At 37.5% G+C, this 23,848-nt stretch overlaps 1 protein-coding gene and 1 long non-coding RNA gene across 2 annotated transcripts in view; both read left to right on the top strand.

Moving 5' to 3' along the window:
* Nucleotides 1–23,848, top strand: part of LOC136697077 (uncharacterized) — a 245,903-nt gene that overhangs the window by 100,890 nt on the left and 121,165 nt on the right. The gene's annotated exons all lie outside the window — the stretch shown is intronic.
* Nucleotides 1–23,848, top strand: part of sorcs3b (sortilin related VPS10 domain containing receptor 3b) — a 158,896-nt gene that overhangs the window by 41,628 nt on the left and 93,420 nt on the right. Inside the window, exon 2 of the mRNA XM_066671900.1 lies at nucleotides 12,960–13,027. Within this exon, the coding sequence (XP_066527997.1) occupies nucleotides 12,960–13,027 (68 nt within the window). The remainder of the gene's footprint in view (nucleotides 1–12,959; nucleotides 13,028–23,848) is intronic.

The following is a 23,848-nucleotide window of genomic DNA, read 5'->3' as shown; positions in this document are numbered from 1 at the left end:
AGGTGAAAACTAAACATGGAGAAGTTGCTATGCTGCTCTTAAATGGAACTGACTGAGAACATTAGAAGAGCCCCGACTTTTAAATCAAGACTGAAAACTTTCCTGTTTGAGCAGCTACAGGTAATTTGAAAAATACTCTTCACATTTAATTCTGTAACGGTATTTTAGTGTTTTTTCCTTCATTATATCATTTTAATTGTTTGAATAATTTTAGTAATGTATTTACTTTTATTGCACTATATTAAGTGTTAAATGCCTTTTATGATTTTTTTTATTCTTGCTCTTAATTTAACTGCATATTAGTAACTGCATCTTTTTTCACTCAGTAAAGCACTTTGAGTTGCCCTTGTATATGATAGGTGATCTACAAATAAACTTGCCATGTCTTGACTTTAGTTTGTTTAAGTTGTATGATTAATAAAATATTTTATCGGTCTAAAAGATACTGTAAATGTCATTGTATTACAGTGAGTAAATGAACAAATCTGACGTTGTTTCATTGTAGCCTACACCTTTTAGGTTGTGGTAGCCAAATATAATCAAACTATACAGCCCATTAACACTTTGCAGTTTTCAAATGATGAGGAGGCTACTTTTGGTTCCTTCTTCCAATTTTTAACCACGCCCAAATATTTATTCTTACCATTGTCTTCATAAATCATGCATCTTTATCTCCTTTGCATGACATGTAACATAAAATAATTAACTCTAATGTTACCATCAGTATTGATGCACATTTGCTGCTTTTGTTTTACTGTTAGGCTGTGTTGTATACAGAACAATCTACTTATTTAAGACTCCCACACTTGTCTTTCACTCTCAGAATGTTTTGTATCAGTGTTGTATGGAATTATCTAATGTCATTATACATTTCTAATTACTTATAAACAATTACTCACTTCTCTGAAAAAATCTACAGACAGTAAATGAGAACTCAGTGTCTGGATAGCTGTGCTACTGCATGAAATTAAAGTGGTATTCATAATTCTTTTTTGATAATTCAGTGTTTTATTATTACTTTGTATTGTTATTAAATACATTGTTCATTTTTCTAATGAACCAATTAAATGTAATTAATGGTATTATCCACAAAGATTTATTTGAATTACACACATACACATTCCTCCTTGGCATAGTCACCATGCCAAGGACATCCACACACTGAAATGCTTGTGGTGAGGCTGAGAATATTACTCTAAAGCTGTATACAGGAGGAAAGATAACTATAATATATACTGTACATGCAGAAATGTACTTTATGTGTGTGTGTGTGTGTGTAATATAATGAGCAGCTCCATAAGTAATTTCATGGCATTTTAATAAATAAGCATGTATGCACGATATGACTGTAGTTAACTATAGTGCAAAGACAGAAAACAAACAAAATGCAGTGTTATAGCTTTAAATATGCATCTGCACAGATGCAGTGATCTTTAGCAACTGTCCATAACTAACATCACAAAGTGACAAAGTATACAGTCCATATACGACAAATGAAAGAGAATAGCAGCATTGACAGCAATGTATGTAAGCATATGAAGAGACACATTAAGTAATTACATGAAAAATCTGAAATTTGAGAACAAAAAGCAACTTATTCAGTAGTAGTACAGATGCTTCTGTACAGCCTACCAGATGGTAGCCTGGTAAACAGGTTGTGTGCTCAGTGATTGAGGTCTGCTGTGACTTTGAGTCTTTATCAGGTGTCACGACTGGTAACTGTCCTGGAAGGATGGGAGTTAGTTGCATGTCTTCCTCACACATGTTCTCAGCACTCCTATAGGGCAAGTTAGCCCACAAATATATATATATATATATATGTTTGGTGCCGTAGTACTTTTGGTGCTTCATGATGATCTCTCACTTTTTAAATAAACGTAAACAAACATACTGTTTCTCCACAGAAAAATAGTCCATATTTATTGTAAAATAATCTGTTGTCAATTTCAGAATTTAGAAACAGGACTTTCTATAATGCAGACTCCATATTCAGTGATGTGTGAAAAAAATTCTGAATTTCAAGCACTTACTCTTGAAGCAGAACTACACAATTGTGTATTCTTCTTTCAGTGCAAACTATTTACTTAAGTAATAACAATTTTAGTACATTGTAAAATAGTTCAGTCCGTTCAAAGAAATAAAATAAGTGGTAACAAGAAATTTAACTACTTTGAAATCAGTCACTGTTTACAGCATAAACCAAGAAAGACTCAAGACAACAGTTTAGTGTTACCACACCTGGAGTGTACGCTGGTCCACTGATTAACTTTTTTTCTGCCTCCTCTGACAAAATTTTCTCCACCTCTGACTAACCAGGAGTAATGGCCTATCATACAAAATTAAGGTACAGATCATGTGAAACATAGATGTTAATTTTTAAGAAATGATGAGTACTAACTTACTCTAAGCAAACTTTGTTTCCTAGTTTTAGCGGTACTGTCTCAACAGTTGATAAATTGATTATCATTGGCTGCACTCCAAACAAGGAGAGCACACCTGATTCTACTCCTTTAAACAGCCTGCCTACCTTGCCACAGTCTTTGAGGAAAATGTAAACAAAACCTGCACCTAGCCATGGAAGTCAGGGTGTTTATAGTTTGGGAACACACATATACCCTAAACAAAATGGCTGGCAATATCCAAGTACGAGGTTGCAGCAAAATTCACACGTCATTAACAAAAAACGATTTAAGGACAGCCTACGTGTCAGGAGCATGCACACTGTGATGTAAAATGCTCTCTATACACAAGTCAATAGGTTTTGGGACGTACCCTGTAGTGTTCCATTTGAATGTGTTGAGGGTTTCTGGGCTAAACCTACCTTCACATAACTGACCTAACATAACTGAAATGGGCAGGTGGTGTTCACCATCAAAAGTTTACAGCTGTCCAGAACTGCCCAAAATGATAGTGTTCCAGTAGATTGTGGAAACTGATAACATGCTACAGACTCAGCTGCCATCAGCTGTGTGCAGGCTGAGTGTTGACATTTCCCTTACGTAGGTGGACAGTTCCTCGCCAGCACATACATCATCATTCTCAGCAGAGAAAGCTGGTGCAAGTGCCTTGTTGGAAAGACATGAAGTGAAGGCAACTGCTTCAACAATTGCTTGTGGTACCTCTGATGCCCCCACATGTTTGGAACTTAAACCATTGTCCTATACAACTGTGTTTGGGAAATTTATCACACTTTGCTCCAGGCACCAGAGGAATAAAGGGCAACACCAGGGGCCTTAGTGGGTTAGCAGAGATAGCAGATGTGTTAGCGTGGGAGCGTTAGTATACAAGTATCTAGTGTTACTGTGCTTTGAGTAACAGAGCAGATCCTAAGGTGAACTGGTAAGTTCTTGCTTACAGGCTAGAGTGGACAGGGTGGAGACACTGGTGGGGACTATGTCATAATCATTGATCTCTGCAATATGAATAAAGGTGAAGGTTTAGAGTTACACCTAAGCCACTTTTAAAGGAACAGTAAGTAATATTTTTACCTTAAAATTACAGCTTCAAAATTATTGTAATTTTTCACAGACTTTATTACCGTGGCGACACAGAAGAAGACACATTGGGCTCCGTTATATTGCTGAGGAGTGCTCTTTATTTACTCTGAAATCTGACATTACAGAAAATGAATTAATGAATTTAAGTCTACTGATTTACACCTCTGAATATTTTGCTTCGAAATTATGCATCTTAATATAATTGCTCTTGAACAGAACTCGTGAATAGTCAAGAACATGTTTTCACTGTTATTATTCAAGGTTAATAAATTCAGGTAAAAAAATTCAAGCTCAAAAAATTCAAACAATATATTTAAAAGTTGCTCAAATTCGGTAGACGGCAAAATATGAACACAACTTCCATACCGTGGAAAAACTACACATTTAGCTTCCTTCCGCGGATATTATCTCTTTATTTTCAAAGTGTCTCAAAAATCTGAAAGTTTCATTGAAGGCACAATATAACAGACTATTAATATCCTGAATTTTATTGTGGATTTTTTGTCATGGCCCTGTGAGCATAGCATGTGATATGACAGAATATGTGGAAACGGTGACCAGTTTGAAGGCTGTCGTTTCTTTCGCCCCCTGTGCGAGGGGCACTTGCCAATATCCACTCCGCAGGTCCAGCAAACTGAATCAGGCAGATAGATCCAAGTGAGTCGATTCAGGGTATCATCGATGTGTGGGAGGGGATAAGAGTCATGCTTGGTCACTGCGTTGAGTCGCCAGTAATCCACGCAAAACATCAACCGCCAACTACCATCTTTCTTTTTGGTGAGAAGCCCAGGGACTACTGGAAGGCTCAATCACCCCTGCAGCTACCATCTCCTTCACTTTCTGCTTTGCAGCTTGCCTCTTTGTCCAAGGCAGTCTATGGGGTCAGAGTCGGATGGTCGAGGCATCCCCCCATGTTGATGCTGTGCTGAGTCAAGTGAGTTCTGGTGCATTCCGCCTGTGTCACTGCTAAAATGCCAGTGTAACACTCCAGTAGATCCCACAGTTGTTCTTTTTGGGTGTTGGTGAGCTCTGTTCTGCTCCGCTGCCATAGCTCACGCACTGCTTAGTGTCATCTTTTGGCTCTCCAGGGCCACTGCCTGCAGCCCCCAGGAATCCTTCCTTAGAGAGAATGGTCCACACTTGCACAGGCTACCAACTGGCGCCACATTACTTTTGGAGGTGGGTTGAAAGACACTACCCCCTCCCCAATGATTTAAATAAAGTGCGGTAAAAATGAAAAAAAAAAGTACATTGGGGAGCCTCAGGAACAAAAACCAATAAAAATCACATAGTGATTTTTAACTTCTAAATATGTAATAATAAAGAACAGAAATTAGTTTGTATGGGTTTAATTGAAAACCAGAGAGTAGCTTTAGTACAACCATGAAGCTGTCCAATGAAACCAATAATGTCCAATAACATGTATTCTTACTGACCTTTTTGACCTTATATATTTTATAAGTCATTTTAAAGATGCATTTCCTGGACATGCTGATCTTAATTGTCCAAAATCTCCTCCTCCCATTTGTGGTAGGTGTTTGTTTTTTTTTTAATGCAGTGTCCAGAACTCAGCCACCAAATCAAAACAAATAAATGTGTAAATTAGTTAAAGAAATCAATGGGAGCTTTTTTCTCCTCTTTCTTCTGTGTAATGAGGTTTATAGGCCTGGAGCTTCAACAGATCGTTCTCACTGCCACTGTCGTCTGACTTATCAGATCCAGAGGAAACTCGATTAGGAAAGAATGAGAGGAATATAAAGAAATAAAACAGTGAGCTGAGCTTAGAGAGAGAAAGTGTGTTTAACATTAATACCGCAGTGAGTTTGTGTGTTCATTATGATGGAGTTAGGTGGGGTACCGTCCATCACCCGGATTGCCGTATCCATGGCAATAGTAGACTCAGGAGAGACTGAATAGTGTTTGGAAGTGAATATGAGGGAGAAGAAGAAAATCAGAGTGACGGAGACTAGTAACAGGCTCTGAGTCTGATGTATTTAGGCTATATTCAGAAGTGTTTGGACATTTGCACTTCAAATATTAAAAATTAAAAGGTATTAAATGCAGTTACAGCTTCTATGCATTAGGGAAAGCTTTACCATAGATTTTGGAACATATCTATGAGGATTTGATTGCGTTCAGCCACGAGAGCATTGGTGAGGTCAGGTAATAATGCTAGATATTTTGTACTGGAGCAAAAAACACCACTCCAGCTCATTCCAAATTTATTAAATGAAGCTCCATCAGTCCAGAGAACATAGTTCCACTGATCCACATCCCACTGTTTGGGCGTCTTATTAAGGGGAATGTCTACAATTGTGAGGAAACACTGTTCTCTGGTTTGTTCATCTTTTTTAGAATCTCTGTGGAATGGTATATTTGAGGGGGAAGAGAAATACTTGTAATAATTGTAACTTGTCTGTAAATTTTATTCACTGTTTGAATTACCATAGAAACTCATTTGTAACTTGAGTTGTTTGATTTTGCATCACTTTTGCTCTGTTTACTTTCATGCAGTTAGCGCTTTCCCAAATTTACAGTCAGTTCCATCTACAGCAAAAATAAGCAAGTATCTACTTATGGAGCAGTAATACTGTAGAACAATATTCTCATTTCAGTCTCTCCATTGTCTAAAAACCTCCAAAATGCATTTTTTCTGCCGTGAGAAGAGAAAAAAGCCTAGCATACCGGACAGAGACATTTTTTAACCAATTTACAGACACTGGAGCTTCGTAAACACATTAAACTGGTTTCAAGCACTCAAATGGACTGGAGAGCTAGCAAATGGGGAGTAAACATCTACAGAATTTTATAAAAAGTGTTTTTTAAAATCATGAATGTCTCTTTTAGTAACTCTCTAGCCAACGTTTGGTGTTGAGCATGGTGACCTTAGGCCCGTGTGCAGCTGCTCATGGGAATCTGGTTTTGAGTGATTAACTTAGATTTAAAAACATTGATTTTGAAGGCAAGACCTGCTAATGTAAGAAACTATATATGGAAAAGGCAGGAGCAGCTTGTCAGAACAGCTTAATGACCTTGAGTAGAAGAGAGCCTCAGGAGGTCAATGATATATTGTGAAACAGTGTTTTTTTTTTTTAAGTAAAGCAGAGGGACCTTAAAATATAGCCTGCAACCTTACTAGTTAATCCAAAGCCCCTTTCACACATGCACGGTAACCCAGAACATTTTTCAGAATATTCCCCAGAGGAGTTGTATGTGTGAACACAAATGTCCATACATGACACCTTATCCTGCCAGCCCCAGCACAAAATCTAGGTAATGTCCTAGTGAGCCCCTGCGAGAAAAGAGCTGGAACGGAAGCTTGGTGGTTAGCACGTTCATTGGGTTCAAGTCCCATATGAATGTAGTTTCCATGTTCTCCTGGTGTCTGCATTGGTTTTTGAATGAGCTACTCTAAAAATCTGTCCTTCTGTGAGTGAATGAGTGGGTATGTGAGTGAGCGTCTGTATGTGTTTATGCCCTTTTGGGCCAATATGTCTGAAACAGAAGGCAGTCTCACATGTCAGTAGAAGGCAGTATTTTGAAATATAGGTATTTGTAACTGAATAACATTGTATACAGGCTTTAAAGGCAGCAGTATATCAGCATGTTACCAGGATGCCTATTGGCAATCCCTTGCCAGAATTATTACAGCTTTAATGATATATGAGCAAAAAGAGACAAGGTTTTATACAAGCATTCAATACAGACATAACTCAGCGCCTTCCTCCTACAGATTACTCCTTCAATAAGCAGTCATTTATTCGAACAGGATTGTCAGGACTGAGGCAGACTGACAGAGGCGGACGCACATGCTAAAACAGTGACTTTATTTATAACACAAGATAACAAAACAGATAAATAGACTTTACAGGGAGAGCTAAACAGAGGGAACTAAACAGACAGAGAAAGCTAAACAGACTAACCTGGACACAGAGAGCTTAACAGAGACCTAGATATGGAGAGACAGATACAGAGAAACCCAAACTGAGTAAAGACATAAACAGACTTGAGACAAGAGAGATACAAAGACTGACTTGAGGGGAATGAGGAACAGACGAGACAAACAGACCAGAGACAGGCGAGCGAATGTGGAGCGAGAAAGAAACGAGAAAAGGGATCAAGCGACAGACGAATCAGACAGACTGGAGAAAGCAAAACAAAGGTGGAATGTCCAACAAAGAGGCACAGAGACAAGGGAACTTGAATGCACACCACAGACAAGGAACACCAGGGACAGATAACGAGAGGGCAGGATTACAAAGGAGACACAGATGAGGAGGTGGAACTAAGGTGGGACATGGGCGGAGACATGAACAATAACAAACAGAACCTGGAAAACAGACATGACAGGACCAGGGCGTGACAGGGATTAGTATTACGTGTGGTGATATTTTACCATAGGACATGTACATGACACTGACACCGATAATGTTTACAATGGATTAAAAATTTTAGTGAAAATAACAGAAATGGGTGTGGCTACATGATTTACAAATTACCATCACCCAGTGGATCAGACACAGCAGTGCTACTGGAGTAGACAGTGCTACTGGAGTGGATCAGTACAGCTCTGAGAAGAGCCCACCTACCAAAAATATCCATGCCTCAATGACCTTATCTTCTAATGCTTCAAAATATATAATGTGTGAGAAGATGGCAAAAATTGTATTAACCCTTCATTAGAACTGATATTATAAATCGTTTAATGGTAACTTAAAGAGTAGGACACAGGCTCAAAACAAGTATGGAGTCTACTATTGCGCACAGAACCTACCTACAGCTTCCAGTAACATCTCTATTTACTAAGTGATACTTTAAGTAATTTTGTGGATTTTAGTGTGTTGTGTCATTCAGCAGCTGAACTTAGCCGAGTACTTGAACCATATATTTATTCACTAAACATCTATTCCAGTTCCTTAATTCTCAAGAAATCTCAGGAGAAAAAAATGTTCCCTGGTATATGATAAAATATTCCCCCATGTCCATTCAGACAGGATCACCATAACACTATTACTTTATTGCTTCTGGTTTTACAGTAGGTAAAAAGAACAGGAATTTTTCCTGAAATGTGTGCCCAGACTCAAAAAAAAATACTGAAATGGTCTATCTGGATGGGATTAAAACTACTGAGACATTCCAGTAATAGTTAATTTATTCCACATCCACAGTTAAAACTAATCATGTCCAGGTAATCAATGTGAACTTATGCAGTGTGTTTGACATGGAAATTCTCTGGCTGTATGTAACATTTGTGAAAGGGCAACTCTCTTCTTATTCTCCTGACATTTTCTCAATGCCCAGTGAGCTTACATGCTCCCTACTCCCTACATAGACAGCTGTGTAGGTTGCCTGCAGTTTCACTAAAAACATACCTATATTACTGAGTACTTACGGATTGATTAAATCAGCCATTTTCTCCTCCTGCTATGTAATAGTTCAGTGAGATATTTAGTACAACTAATCTAACAAATTTAGTCTAAACTCATCTAAATGTGCAATACAAGGAGTAGTTTTGTACTAAATCTTCTTAAAACATAGTTTCCACCTTTTGGGGTGTAGTATAATTTGGCTCATTTGGATTTGGGCACTACAAAGCACTTTGATTCTTTATCTAATGTAATTTGTTCTTAATATATATATATATATATATACATACACAATGTATATAACATCCATCAAATACACAAACATCATTCACCCCTTCCCACTTGTTACTGACAATACTGACAAACATCAAATTAACAAACATCACATGCTGCCACCCTCTGAATGTGTTATTAACAAACAACAAGTAAACAAGGATCACTTAACTCCACCCTCTAAAGGTGTTATGGCAACGTTAAATAAACAAACTTTGCTCACCGCTATCCTCTAAAGTTGTCATTAACAAAAACCAGATGAACAAACATCACTCATCAGTGCCCAATAATGATGAAATGAATAAACATCAGATGAGCAAACCTCACCACAGCCCACTAAATTTTAAATTTGTTATTAATCAACATCAAATAAATATACATCACTCACCACAGCCCTGTTAGAGGGTTATTAATAAACACCACAAAAACAATCATTCACCATTGTCCTCAAAAATTGTATCGACCAAGTATCAAATAAACAAACATCACTCGCTGCCACCCTCTGAATGTGTTATGAACAAACCTTAAACAGAAATTCCTTACTAATGTCCTTTAAATTTGCCATTAACAAACATAAAGTAAACAAACATCATCCACTTGTGCCCACTAAAGATAAAATTAAACATTAGTTGAACAGAAATCTCTCACCTCAGCCCTCTAACCTTGTCATTAACCAACACCAGAAAAACAAACATCATTTATCATTGCCCTCTAAAAGTAATATTTTAATATCATGTAAGGTGCACTCAATGGAAAATACAATAACAATCACATACATATCAGGCATTCATTAATTAAAATGCCTGATAGATTTGTCATATCAATTTGCATAAAACTAAAATGTAGTGCTTAAGTTGAATAACAATAAAACTACACTCTCTCTCTCTCTCTCTCTCTCTCTCTCTCTCTCTCTCTCTCTCTGTCACACATACGACAGGTAATATAGAACATCTGTCCTGCAGGTAAAAGAAAAGCAAAACTGCAGTAATCTGGGTGTGAGCATGTGGTTAATTGAGTGTGTTTGAATGGAACCAATAGAGCAGTGTGTGTGTGTGCGAGAAGGTCCTTCATGTTTCAACACTCTCAGATCAGAGTCAGAACACACACTGATCAAACTCACCCAGTGCCCCATTCACATGCAAATGTAATTAAATCTGCACAATACATTTTGTTAAACCCGTGCGCATCTCATTAAACCCCCACGCATCTCATTAACCCCACAGAGACACGCAGGGGTCCTGATATTTATATTCATATTCACACTCCCTGTATAACTCTATTATACTTTCACTCTCTCTCTCCCCCTCCACCTATGTCTCTGTACTCTCTCCTTTTATTCTTCCTCTTCCCTTTCTCACCACATTTCTCTACATTCTATTCTCTTTCTCTCCTCTCCCTCTTTCTTTTCCCTTAATATTTCTTTCCCTATTTTGTCTCTCGTCTCTCTATTCTCTTACATTTTCTCTATTCTCATTTTTTTAACTTTATCTCTCCTATTTTCCTGCTGTCTCACTCTCTCTTTCTCTAATTAGTGTTATATATACGATTATTTAACCCAACCAATATCACTGATTCTGACTCAGGTCTTGCTCTGCAAATTTGAATATGCTAATATCGTCCCTTCTCCTGATTGGTTAATTAACCTCTGATGAAGTCGTCTCAGTCAGAGTCATGTATTCATCTGGGTGAAGGTCACACACACCCAGACACACACACACACACACACACACACACACACAGAGAGAGAGAGAGAGAGAGAGAGAGAGAGAGAGAGAGAGAGAGAGAGTTCCGAGCGATGGAACTCATGAAGATTCAAACATAGTAAATTATACTTGGTAATTTTTTACTGTAGGTTTGGGAACAAATAACCTTTAAAGGGCTCATGTGAGAAATGTCCTCAGATGTTTAGATAATAAGGTGTGATGGAGAATGTAAACACAACTAAGGTTTCTATTAAAGGGAACATATTAAAGCCCTTTTTCACAAATTAACCCAGTTTCGGGCTTAATGAAACATCTGTGACATGCTTTGATCAAAGTACCACAAGGATCAAATAACACAGCATTTTTCTTACCCTGATTTAACAGCCCTGTTCCGAATGACTGGTTTCAGTGCTTTTTTTCCTTTAAATGAGGTTGAATCTCTATTTTCTGCAAACTCCAGTGCCCAGCAGTTAATCAGTACACATATTTCTCATGCTCATTGGGTTGTTTTCCATTTAACCTCGTCTTTGTGCTGGTCCAGTGCTGTGATGAGGAGACGGGACCATCTTGAAATGCATGCCATCCACATGACGCAGCACAAAACCAGAATTGCTTGTTCACAAATAAAAATTCTAGTAGTTACTAATAAAAATGTTAAATGAACTTTCTAGAGGTCAGTTACAGAGAATAATAAAAGTCTCCTTGAAAACTCTGTAGAATATTAGATTAGATGCAATACAGTTTGTGTGTGTGTGTGTGTGTGTGATGTATAATTGTAATTCAAAAAACATTCTCAGAATATTGTCATTTTTATAGTAAATGTTGCATATTAAAAATTACAATTATTTAATTAAAAAAATGTAGTAGTTTGAAAATGGCAAGTGAGTAAAGCTTATGTATTTCTCATAGTCCATGAGTTCCATCACGGAAAAAGCGATGCAAAAGCATGTGCATTTTCTCTGCTTTTGGGGATAATATTGTATCCAAAAGCACTTGTGAATTTTAGTTTAAAAATCAATCCAAAATGTAGCATATTAATAATACATTTGGGGGGTTTTCTTTTATGTCTGAATTGACAACTGCCGTCTTTAATATTGTGCAAAGGTTTGCCTAAAATGACAAAAGAGCAGAGAATATTTGCATTTTTGATTACAACTATATGTTACACAAAAATGCTTAAAACTTATTGATACATGTAATAATGATTACAGGGTTAGTTGCACCATGAAGTGTTTTACAGATCGATGGAGAATGTGCTATAGATGGTTCTACATAGCACCCTATAGATAAGACTTCTATATGGCACCAAAAAGCATTCTTCTATTGTTACAATGTCAGGTTTGTTACAGTAGAAGAACTGTTTTTGGTGCCATTTAGAACCCTTCTCTAAAAAGTGCTATATAGTATCATTTATAGCACATTTTCCATCAATCATCAATAGAATGACAAAGCCATACAGTGATTCTAGACTAAATACTCTAGATTTAGAAATGCTTCTAGAATAAAGATATTTAGGAACAGTTGTCTATTTTATGGTTCATCGTGATTATCGCACTAAAGTACACATATGCATGGCTTTTCCACTGGGTCTATATGGAAAATAATGTATGGGCAGATAAATAAATAATAAAAATCTAAACAAATATATAAGAGCTGAGGATCTGACTGTCAGGAAACAGAGAACAGATGTTTGTTAGTTGTTGTTGTTGTTGTTGTTTACGAACGCATTTTTTTCCCCAGCGTTTTCCCCATCGTATTTCTGGGTGACATTTGACAGCTTGAGTGTGTTTGTGTGTGCGTGTGTGTGTGTGTGTGTGTGTGTGTGTGTGTTATCATCATTACCTCCATCAGTCTGAACGCTGTGTGTCGTCTCCAGATAATAAAACTCACTCCCGATATTTTCCCCCATCAATCTCCAGCTCCGTGTGACACATATTTCATCATCTATCACCACATTAGACCAGCTCTCCAGGCCAGAGCATGTGTGTGTGTGTGTGTGTGTGTGTGTGTGGTGTAGTGCTGGATGTGTGTGTGTATGTGCAGTGTGGGTATGAATGCATGTAGTATGTGTGTCTGATTTGATAACCTTAGTGTGCTTTTGTTTTTTTGTGGTGTTGCAGGTGATCCTGATTCTCACCAAACTCTTTGACTTTAACCTTGGCACTGTAACAGAGAGCTCATTGTGGAGGTAAATATTCACCCATTCATTTTGTAACACATTAATTTATTCATGACCATACAGGACCTCACATATTCACTCAACTATTTGCAATATCACCTGTTTTCCAATTCATTCATTCACTTGTTGAATTATTACCTTGGTCACTTATTCACTTATTAATTTGATTATTCATTAATTTATTCAATCATTCACTTATTTCCTATTAGTCATTTAAAGGAGGGAAAAATGAAGGAAAAAGGGAAAAAATATCCCAAGCCATTTTATTTCTATTGGTTCCTTCAGCATGAAATTTCCCTAGTGTCATTAGGATTTCAAACAACACTAAAAAAGATACTAAAAAATACATTATTTACAGGTGCTGGTCATACAATTAGAATATCATGAAAAAGTTTATTTATTTCAGTAATTCCATTTAAAAAGTGAAACTTGTATATTATACTCATTCATTACACACAGACGGATATATTTCAAGTGTTTATTTCTTTTAATTTGATGATTATAACTGACAACTAACGAAAACCCCAAATTCAGTATCTCAGAAAATTAGAATATTGTGAAAAGGTTCAGGGCGTTGGTGTGTTCTCTCCGTGTCCGCGTGGGTTTGCCTCTGGGTGCTCCGGTTTCCTCCCACAGTCCAAAAACACATGTTGCAGGTGGATTGGCGACTCAAACGTGTCCGTAGGTGTGAATGTGTGTGTGTCTGTGTTGCCCTGTGAAGGACTGGCGCCCCCTCCAGGGTGTATTCCCGCCTTGCGCCCAATGATTCCAGGTAGGCTCTGGCCCCACCGCAACCCTGAATTGGATAAGCGGTTACAGATAATGAATGAATGAATGAATGAAAAGGTTCAATATTGAAGACACCTGGTGCCACACTCTAATCAGGTAATTAGCTCAGAACACCTGCAAAGGTCTTTAAATGGTCTCTCAGTCTTGTTCTGTAGGCTACACAATCATGGGGAAGACTGCTGACTTAGCAGTTGTCAAAAAGACGACCATTGACACCTTACACAATCAGCACAAGACACAAAAGCTCATTGCTAAAGAGGCTGTTCACAGATCTGTGTCCAAGCACATTAATAGAGAGGAGAAGGGAAGGAAAAAATTTGGTAGAAAAAAGTGTGCAAGCAATAGGGATAACCGCACCCTGGAGAGGACTGTGAAACAAAACCCATTCAAAAATGTGGGGGAGATTAACAAAGACTGGACTGCAGCTGGAGTCAGTGCTTCAAGAACCACCACGCACAGACGTGTCCAAGACATGGGTTTCAGCGTCGCATTCCTTCTGTCAAGCCACTCTTGAACAAGAGACAGCATCAGAAGCGTCTCACTTCCAAAAAGGACTGGACTGCTGCTGAGTGGTCGAAAGTTATGTTCTCTGATGAAAGTAAATTTTGCATTTCCTTTGGAAATCATTTTAATCTTTTAATTATTAATAATAATCTAATCTTCAGAAATGATTTGATGTTACCTGTTCAGGAGAAAATTAGCCTGCTCTGGCTCTGTTCTGTAGTGTTGCTGCTTCTAAATTGCCTCCACTTTTCAAACACAAGTGTCACGGATCACGGGGTGGACTGACAGAGGCGGACGCACTTGCTAAAACACAGTTGACTTTTATATTTACAAATATCAAAACAAAGAAACATAAACACAAACGGACAGAAGGTCAAACACGAAATGCGGAAATAACAAGAGTAGGGATATAAACAAAACGACTTGACACGAAGAAGGAAGGAAACAACACGACTGGGAAACAGAACGAAACGACACGACACGACTTGACTTGACTTGACTTGAAGAGAGCAAAACAACAAATGACCGATAACAGGAAGGGATACAAGGGGACTTAAATACTGAACACAGACGAGACGCACCTGGACAGATAACGAGGAGGACGGGTTAACACATGACACAGACGAGAAGGCGGAACAAAGGCAGGACAAGGGCGGAGACAAGAACATTAACAAAACATAGCCATGTGCTAAAAGAGCACATGACCGGGGAAAACAGAGGTGACGAGACGAGGGCATGACAGCAAGGCCAATATTTCCTCTCATTTTACTCCGTCACTTTTCATTGAGATTTTTAGAAGGGCAATGGGGCTTTTTGGGTCCAGTAAAATATAACATTAAATCTGTTCACTTGGTCATTTCATGGCTGCAAGACACTATGTTTGTAGACCTAGCAATGCTTTTTTGACTGTAATGTGATTGGACAGTGGGCGGAATCACAGGCAGGATGGTTTAGTATTGGTAATGGTAGTTAGAAATAATGTTAAAATGTATGATGAAAGAGTTATTTAAAAACTCCAGAGTGTCCAGTTGAAGTGTTTCATTGGGCGTCCATCAGAGGAAAAAGGAAAAAATATATATATAAAATAAATCTGAAATACTGTGAAATTCTTGCCATCTCCCTAACAGGAACAAACTCACACTGCAGAAAGTCTATCTTCTCATTTTCCACCAAATTATTACCAGCATTGTAACATTAAACCTCCATTTGTCCTATATGGCATTTCTATACACCTGTCCCTCCAGCATTTCGTCTGAAATCAAGGGTATCTGGATTTATACACTAGATGCTGGAACTGCAATTAGGTTATTATGGCATTCAGCCACAAGAACATAATGTGGTTCCATGTATCACATCCAACATATACAAAAAACACTGGATATTGCTTTACAGCTCAATGTTTGAGGCTGAATCAAAAATAATTGATCTCAGATTTTACTCGCAACTGATCTTTGACTTGAAAAGACTCAAAAGGCTCAAAGCTGAAGGAATGTGGACAGGTGGAATGGAAATTGTACCAAATGCAAATCTGATCAATTTGGTAATAAATGTTGTAAATGAATTACTATTAAATATCCCTTTAAGTGAAAAACATAATTTTATTTTCCCTTTCCTTTCTACTATATCAGGGTAGTGGTGTTTATATACACACCCTTTTTATAGGTTTTTAGTTAAGGTTCTAGTAAAATTTCTGTATAGAATTAACTGCATGGTGAAATGGTCCTTTCAGACTGATGGAGAATGTGGTATACATAGGCTTTGTAACAATAGTAAACCCCTTTTAGTGCTATGTAGAACCATTTTCAAATAGGTGCTACATAGAACAATATTAACACTTTTTTTCATCAGTCCAAAAAAACATTTCATCAGGGAAAGAACCTTTTCAGAATGGAAGTAGTTGTATAAGGAACACATAGATCTAACTAGAACTATCACATTAAATGATCACAAGAGCCCTCTTTTTGAAAGAGTGTACCAGAAACTGTATCATGCCTCAAAAGCAAAGCAATTCCATATTGATACTGCAGTGATCCAAAGGTACTCTCAAACAGGCGATTTCAGATCAGCAGGTGTTTCTTACATCACAAATAAAAGGAACCAATATATTCATCTTGTAGGGTGGTTTTCAAGCTGAAGTTGGTTCCTTATTCGCAAGCATCACTTCTAAATTTTCCATTTTAGCTTAAATGCTGTTGTTATTTTATACTATTGTTAAATATAAGATTTGTTTTCACGGTGGAAGAGTTAATGGAAAAATACAGGCAGGGGTACATCAATGAACCAAAATTAATCCAGTTCTCATGCTCACAAGTCCATTGTAGGTGAATCTTAGGGTGGATCAGCATAGACATTTCCCAGACATAGCAGGATAGTACACACTATGTTGAGAGATATTCCTCCAGTAACTTTTATCTTTAGCCCCCCCTTTTTTTTTTTTTTTTTTTTTTTTTTTTTTTTTTTTATATATTTATGATATGTCATCCTTCATTCTGGTCAGACAAGAGGGAATAACATTTATTGCCCTTGTGCATGAATGAGCCTTGGGCCCAAAACCCTGTCATTGTCCTTGATCTGATCACTGTCAGTACGTACTGACCACTGCTGGCCTGAAGATATACACAAGCTTTTCTATTCAGTGCCAAATGTGAAAGCTGCTTAGGTCTTCATGCCTGGGCATTTCACTAAATATAACAAGTAAACCACAAAGACCATCTGTTCATTTACCATCTAATTGTTTGTTCAATCAGGTTCTCTGAAGAGCAAAAGAAAAAGTAAACATTTTTACAGGAAATTAAACTTTCAAACGGTTTATGTGAGAAATGTCTCTCAAACAAGTAATCTACGGTGATCAACCATGACATTATGACCACCTCCTTGTTTCCACACTCACTGTCGATTCCCTGAGTTCCACTGACCACACAAGGACAATTTCTCTTTTATAATTAGTCCAGTTCTTGCTTTGTATACTTTATTTCCCCCCCTTTCACTCTTTTCTTTTACAGTCAGCATACCACCAGCATACCACAGAGAATGATTTCAGTGATGGATCATTCTCAGAACTGCAGTGACACTGAGGTGGTGGTGTGTTATTGTGTGTTGTGCTGGTATGAGTGGATGAGACACAGCAGTGCTGCTGGAGTTTTTAATCACTGTGTTCTAACACTGTCTACGGTTAGACATTTTTCTTTGGTCCACCTTGTAGATGTCAGAGAATGTAGCTCATCTGCTGCTGCACAGTTTTTGTTGGTCGTCCACTAGTCCTTAATCAGTGGACATAGAACACTGTTGGCTGTATGTTTTTGGTTGGTGGAGTATTCTTAGTCCAGCAGTGACACTGAGGGGTTAAAAAAAACTTTGGCAGCACTGCGGTGTCTGATACACTTGTAATAGCACAACACAGAACAACACATCACCCTACGTCAGTGTCATTGCAGCACTGAGAATGATCCACCACTTAATTAATATCTGCTCTGTGGTGGCCCTGACCATTGAAGAACAGGGTGAAAGTGGGCAAACAAAGTATGCAGAGTAACAGGTGCACTCCTGCCTGTAAGTGTAGAACTACAAAGCGCTCCTTTGGACAGTGCACTTGGAAGAATGGACAGTGAGTGCAGAAACAAGGAGGTGGTTGTAATCTTATGGTTGATCAGTGCTTTTTAGAAACCTCTGTTTAGCAGTTTTTTAAAAGTATGATGTGCCTTCACAGAGTACTTGGGGCAAGACTAAACAAAGCACAACAGAGACTCTCTCTCTCTCTCTGTGTCTCTGTCTCTCTCTCTCTCTCTCTCTCTCTCTCACTCACTCACTCACTCACTCACTCACTCACCCACTCACTCACTCATTCACACACACACACACACACACACACACACACACATACACACATACACACACATACACACACACACACACAAGCTGTCAGCCGGTCCCAGTGCCCATTAAGAGCAGAATACTTTTGATGTGAAAGTGAATTATGTGCATCAGTCTTTCAGTCTTTTTCACCAGAAACTACAAAATGGCAATTTTGACTTCTCCCAAGGACATCTGCGGTCCAACATTTTATGTTGCTACAGGTGGAAGTTAACATTAACCATTTAACATGGTGAGGAGGCAGGACTAAACTATAGTGGAGATTTAGGGCCATGGCATTGGAAAAAGAAAAAAATAAGACTCAGAGGATAAAGTCAGAATTCAGAGAATAATGTCAGAATATTTAGAGAAACACTGTTTTGGGTTTATTATTTATTTTAATATGTAGACAGATAGACTCAAAATCTGTGTGCTGAGTTGTGAAAGAAGCAGTGAGTGAACAGAATCATTTATTAAATGCATCCACACAACATGACGACTAAACCTGTCAGTGCAGCATTTGACTGCAATGCATAAAGTTTAAGTTTACTGAGTTTAAGTTTAAGTTTTTGAGTCCCTAGGCTGTAATGTGATGGAGCCTCATGGGCACGCTGGAGTTCCACTCCCTCTGGATCGATCATTTTTGTGATCATTAACTGTATCCTGTCCTCTTCTGAATAAACAAGTTCTTGAACCGAACTTACACAGGTTTAAATACCAATTACACTCTGGTCCTGATGTGGCAGAGGACTGAGTATTTATCCCTGAAATCTATACTACAGCAATACACTGCATTCCTCAGTTACACCGTGGTTGTGTCTGCACCATTATATGTGCGGTGAATTATTCCGACATTATTCTCAGAATTCTGACTTTATTCTCGGAATTGTATTTTTTTTTTTTTTTTTCAATAAAACTCTGTCGTACTGAACAGTCACCATTGTTGCACATTAAGAACTTTATATTAAATTCTGACATATAGTTACAGCTATCACCAAACAAGTATAACATTTATTAATGGAATATTATACAGATTTTCCTAAAACTACTACAGAAAATGTAATTAATATGAGAATATTAAACAGCAGTACAGAAGTATTCCTTAAAGTCATTTTAGTAAAGGTTGTCATATGTTAAATTACTTACCAATTAATAGGACATTGTGATGTTCTTTCTATGTTCATTTGCTTTACGCATTGGCTCATACATTTGTTTGAATGGCTAAATACAGAACTGGTCCAGGGTCAGAAAATCTCTTAAACTACACCCAGTGTACAGGAACACTATACATGCTAGTTAATGTTATGTTGTTTAGGTCACACCTTTCTGCAAAATGGCCTGCCACAATTACGTCAGACAGCAGCTATTCTTGAAGGAACAAGGAGAAAAAGTGAGGCTAAAACTTGTTGAAAAGAGCTGGTGTTGCTCTTTAAATACTTCACAAGGCAGGAACACATGTGGATTACACCTGTGGACAATTTCCCACAGTGAATCCATTCACCATCATGTGTTTTTGGACTGTAGGAGGAATTTTGGAGTTTCATGGAAGGAACCCACGCTGACACAGGAAGAACTAGCAATGAAGCATTTACACTGTGTGCAAGAGGTAGTGTCACTGCTGAACAGTTAAAGGTGTTCTGAATTTGATCCTGGGAATAATAATAATAATTATTATTATTATTATTATTATTATTATTATTATTATTATTATTACTACTACTTTAATTATCATTGTAATATTGCACATATATATTTTTATTTTGTTTATTTTCGATGTTGACAAGGAAAGAGAGAGAGAGAGATAGGGAGGGTTTTGTTATTTTAGAAGGGTGTGCATGTGTAAATGACGGTGTAATAAGAGTATGAATGATTAATGAATGTTGCTGTTGGCTGTTTGAAGGTGAATAAATGAAGATGAATGGTGAGTGATGGGGAGAGAGTTAATCAGACAGAGCTGAGATTTACAACAAAACAACTTTAACACCATCTAATCTACTTTCTCACACAAACACACACACACACACACACACACACACACACACACACACTAAGGGTGTGTCTAATCTCTCTACAGTCTCAAGCACTGGGCTCAAGGCAAAAAAAAAGAAAAATGGCAGCATGAACATGAATGCAATTTAATTTACAGCAAATTAAGAGAGTAGAGGCATCAGAATAGACACTATGAACATGTTTAAGACGACGTCCATCATAGTGTTGATATTTATTCCAGGGATAGGAAATCCAGTTAATGCCAAGCATCAGCTGAATTGGTGTAAAGCCCCCCTGCCCTGGGCTCTGGAGCAGTGAAATAGTGTTTTTTGGAGTGACAAATCACACTTCTCTATTTGCAAGTCTGATGGAAGTGTTTGGATTTGGTGAATGACAAGAAAACATTACCTGTCTGACTGCAACTTTAAAGGGGAAGGGATAATGCAATGGGGTGATTTTCTGGTGTTAGCCTAGGCCCCTTAATTCTAGTGAAGGGATATTTTAAGGCTGCAGCATACCAAGACATTTTGGACAGTTGTATAATTTGAATGTTGTGAAAACCGCTTGAGGAAGACCTTCTTATGCTCCAGTGCGGCTGTGCCCCAGTGCACAAAGCAAGGTCTGAAAAGGCCTGGTTGTGTGACTTTAGTGTGGAAGATTTTAACTGGCCTCCTCAAAGCTCTGAAATTTAACACCATAAAACACTTTTGGAATGAAACAGAACAGCGATTACAAGCAAAGCCCACTCAACATCAATGCCTGAACTCACAAATGCTCTTCTGGATGAATGGGCAAAAATTCCCACAAACACACACTAAGATCTTAAAGAAATCCTTCCTAAAAAAGTGGAAGCAGTTATGGCTGAAAGGAAGGGACCAGCTCCAAGTTTATATGGAGTTAGTCCTTTCTTTGCAGCTATGACAACTTCCACTCTTCTGGGAAGGATTTCTATATGATTTTGGTTCAAGGGACATAGGAGATATACACACAAATACACACAAACACACACATACACCAGTGCAGATTTAATCTGAACAGGGCTGATGAAAAACACTTAAAACTAAGTGATACTGCAGGGCATTTTTTTAAAAAAAAGAGAGAGAGAGAGAGAGTAGAGCCAGGGAGAGGGAAAAAAGTGAGAAAGAGTGATGGAGAGTGAAAATAAACGAGAGGGATTCTAAAGCCAGAGAGAAAAGAGAAGGCAGTGAGAGCAGTCAAAAGTGTAAAGAGAAATATAGCAGAGAGAGGGGAAAGATAAAGTAAAGAGCAAAACATTTTAGTGTAAAGAGATAGATACTAGAGAGTGGGAAAAGATAAAGTAAAGAGCAAAATATTTTAGTGTAGAGAAGGAAGGGAAATAGAAGAGAAATGGAAAAAGTAAAAAGTGTAAAAAATAAAAACACAAATAAAAGAGTAGAGCCAAAAGAAAACATAAGTCAAAAGATGTAGACTAGAGAGAGAGAGAGAGAAGAAATGACTTAGTTTTTAACTGCCCTCATACAACAGTCGCAATTGAGTCTGCACACACACACACATGCACACACACACACGACAAATACAGTGATTCAGGTCTTTATCTGGTGCTGAGCATCAGCATGAGTTAATGCAGTAATTATGTTTCTGTGTAATTGGACAGAGATAGTGTCTGCTTTAGTTCAGGGTGCGTGAGGATGTGTGTGTGTGTGTGTGTGTGTGTGTGTGTTATCTGCAGTCCATTCCATTCACCTGAAAACACACCTGAACTCCAGGGGCCAGGTTCACCAAAGCCTTTCTACAGAACAAAAGTAGAAAAGATCATAAGACCAAATACAAAGAAGTTCAAAAGAATGCACTCAAATGCGCCCCAGAGTAATAAATTGTAGAAGCTTAAAACGTACCCTTAATTTAATAAAATCGTTCTCTCAATTTAATAATTTATACTCTAAAGTTAATAAATCATGCCCTCAGTTTAATAATTCAAACATTTTATTAAATAATAAATTCCCTCAGTTCAACAATGCATTCCCTCCATTGAATAAATCATTCTCTCAATTTAATAATGTGTTTCCTCAATTGAATACATCATTTTTCAATTTATTAATGATGCCCTCAATTTAACAATTTGTTCTCTCAAGTTAATAAAAAGGGGATTCCTATTAATAATTTGTAGTCTCAGTTTAATAATTTGGGCCCAGTTTAATTATGCATTTTCTCAGTTTCATAAATCATTCTATCAACTGAATACATATTTCACTCAATTTAATATGTTCCATAAATTTAATAAGTAATGCCCTCATTTTAACTATACATTCCTCCATTTTAATAAATAATTCCATTGATTTAATAAGTCAAGCCCTCTGTTAAATAATGTGTTTCTTCAACTGAACAAATTGTTCTCTCAAGTTCATAAATGGGCACGGTACTGTGGTGCTGCAGGTAGTGTCACTTTCAGGCAGCTTGTGTGTCTCGGGGTCCTGGGTTCAGACCCCAACTCAGGTCACTGTCTGTGAGGAGTGTGATGTGGGTTAAAAAGCAAAAAAAAAAGTGGATTGTCTGTTCAAAAGTGTCAATAGGTATGATTGTGTGATGCACTGAGCTGGTTTGTTTACAGTGTGGTCCTGTCTCGAGCCCAGTGAGTCCAGGCAGGGTTCGGACCCACTTTGATCCTGAACAGGATAAAGCGATTGCATGAATGAATTTAATGAATCATTCCCTAAATCATATGTTCTCCGACCCCATTTCCAAAAATGTTGGGATGCTGTGCAAAATGTAAATAAAAAGAGAATGCAAATAATGTACAGTCCTTTAAAGTCCATATTTCATATATTTAATTAAGAAATTTACAAATACAACATTACAAAGGGTTAAACTAATTGTACCTGTTTTTTATTCAGTGTCATATGTGGCCTGAAGAGCACAGCCAGCTGGTTTTGGGCCTTGCTGCTTGCACATAGAGATTTTTCTGGTTTCTCTGAAATTTTTAATGATATTTGTAACAAACAAACATGAAGTCCATCCAGTGCCTTATAAGTGACCAGTCCAAAGGCCAGCATTCACGATGGTATAGTGCACAAAGCATGGATGACATCTGTGAAGGCACTGTTAATGCTGAACAGTGTATACAGGTTTTGGACATGTATATATCATGTCCATACTGACATTCAGACCTTGTGTTTTTTCATGGAAGGCTTTACTTATTATAGCAAGTCAGTATCAATCCACATTCTGCATGGATTACAACAGCACCATCTCATAGAACAAGAGAGGTGCTAAATAAGTTCAGACCCACTGAAAACATTTGGTGCATTATGTAATGAAAAAATACAACAACAAAGGCCCAAACAGTTGAGCAACAGGTCTGCTAAGTTGCCAAATGTTATATAACAATATAATTTTATAAATAATTGCTTCAAATTAACTAAGCACTTCCAGAATAATGCTTCACTTCATTTGCTTAAATAGAGGGAACAATTTATATTAAGAGAATAAATTAATATATTGGGTGTGGTTTATTTTAATTTAGATACATGGAATGAATTAAATCAAAGTGACACATTGTTAATTGTTAAACAGAGAGAATAATATTTTTAAACTGTGTATAAGCTTGAATTAAAAAAAAAAGTTATTTAATTTTAGTTTTTTATTTAACTATATATATATATATATATATATATACATTTCAGAGCTTTACACAGACACGATCAGATATTCTTTTAACTG

Source organism: Hoplias malabaricus, chromosome 1 (assembly GCF_029633855.1).
Source record: "Hoplias malabaricus isolate fHopMal1 chromosome 1, fHopMal1.hap1, whole genome shotgun sequence".
Lineage (NCBI taxonomy): Eukaryota > Metazoa > Chordata > Actinopteri > Characiformes > Erythrinidae > Hoplias > Hoplias malabaricus.
This window is presented reverse-complemented; position numbering and strand designations above follow the sequence as displayed.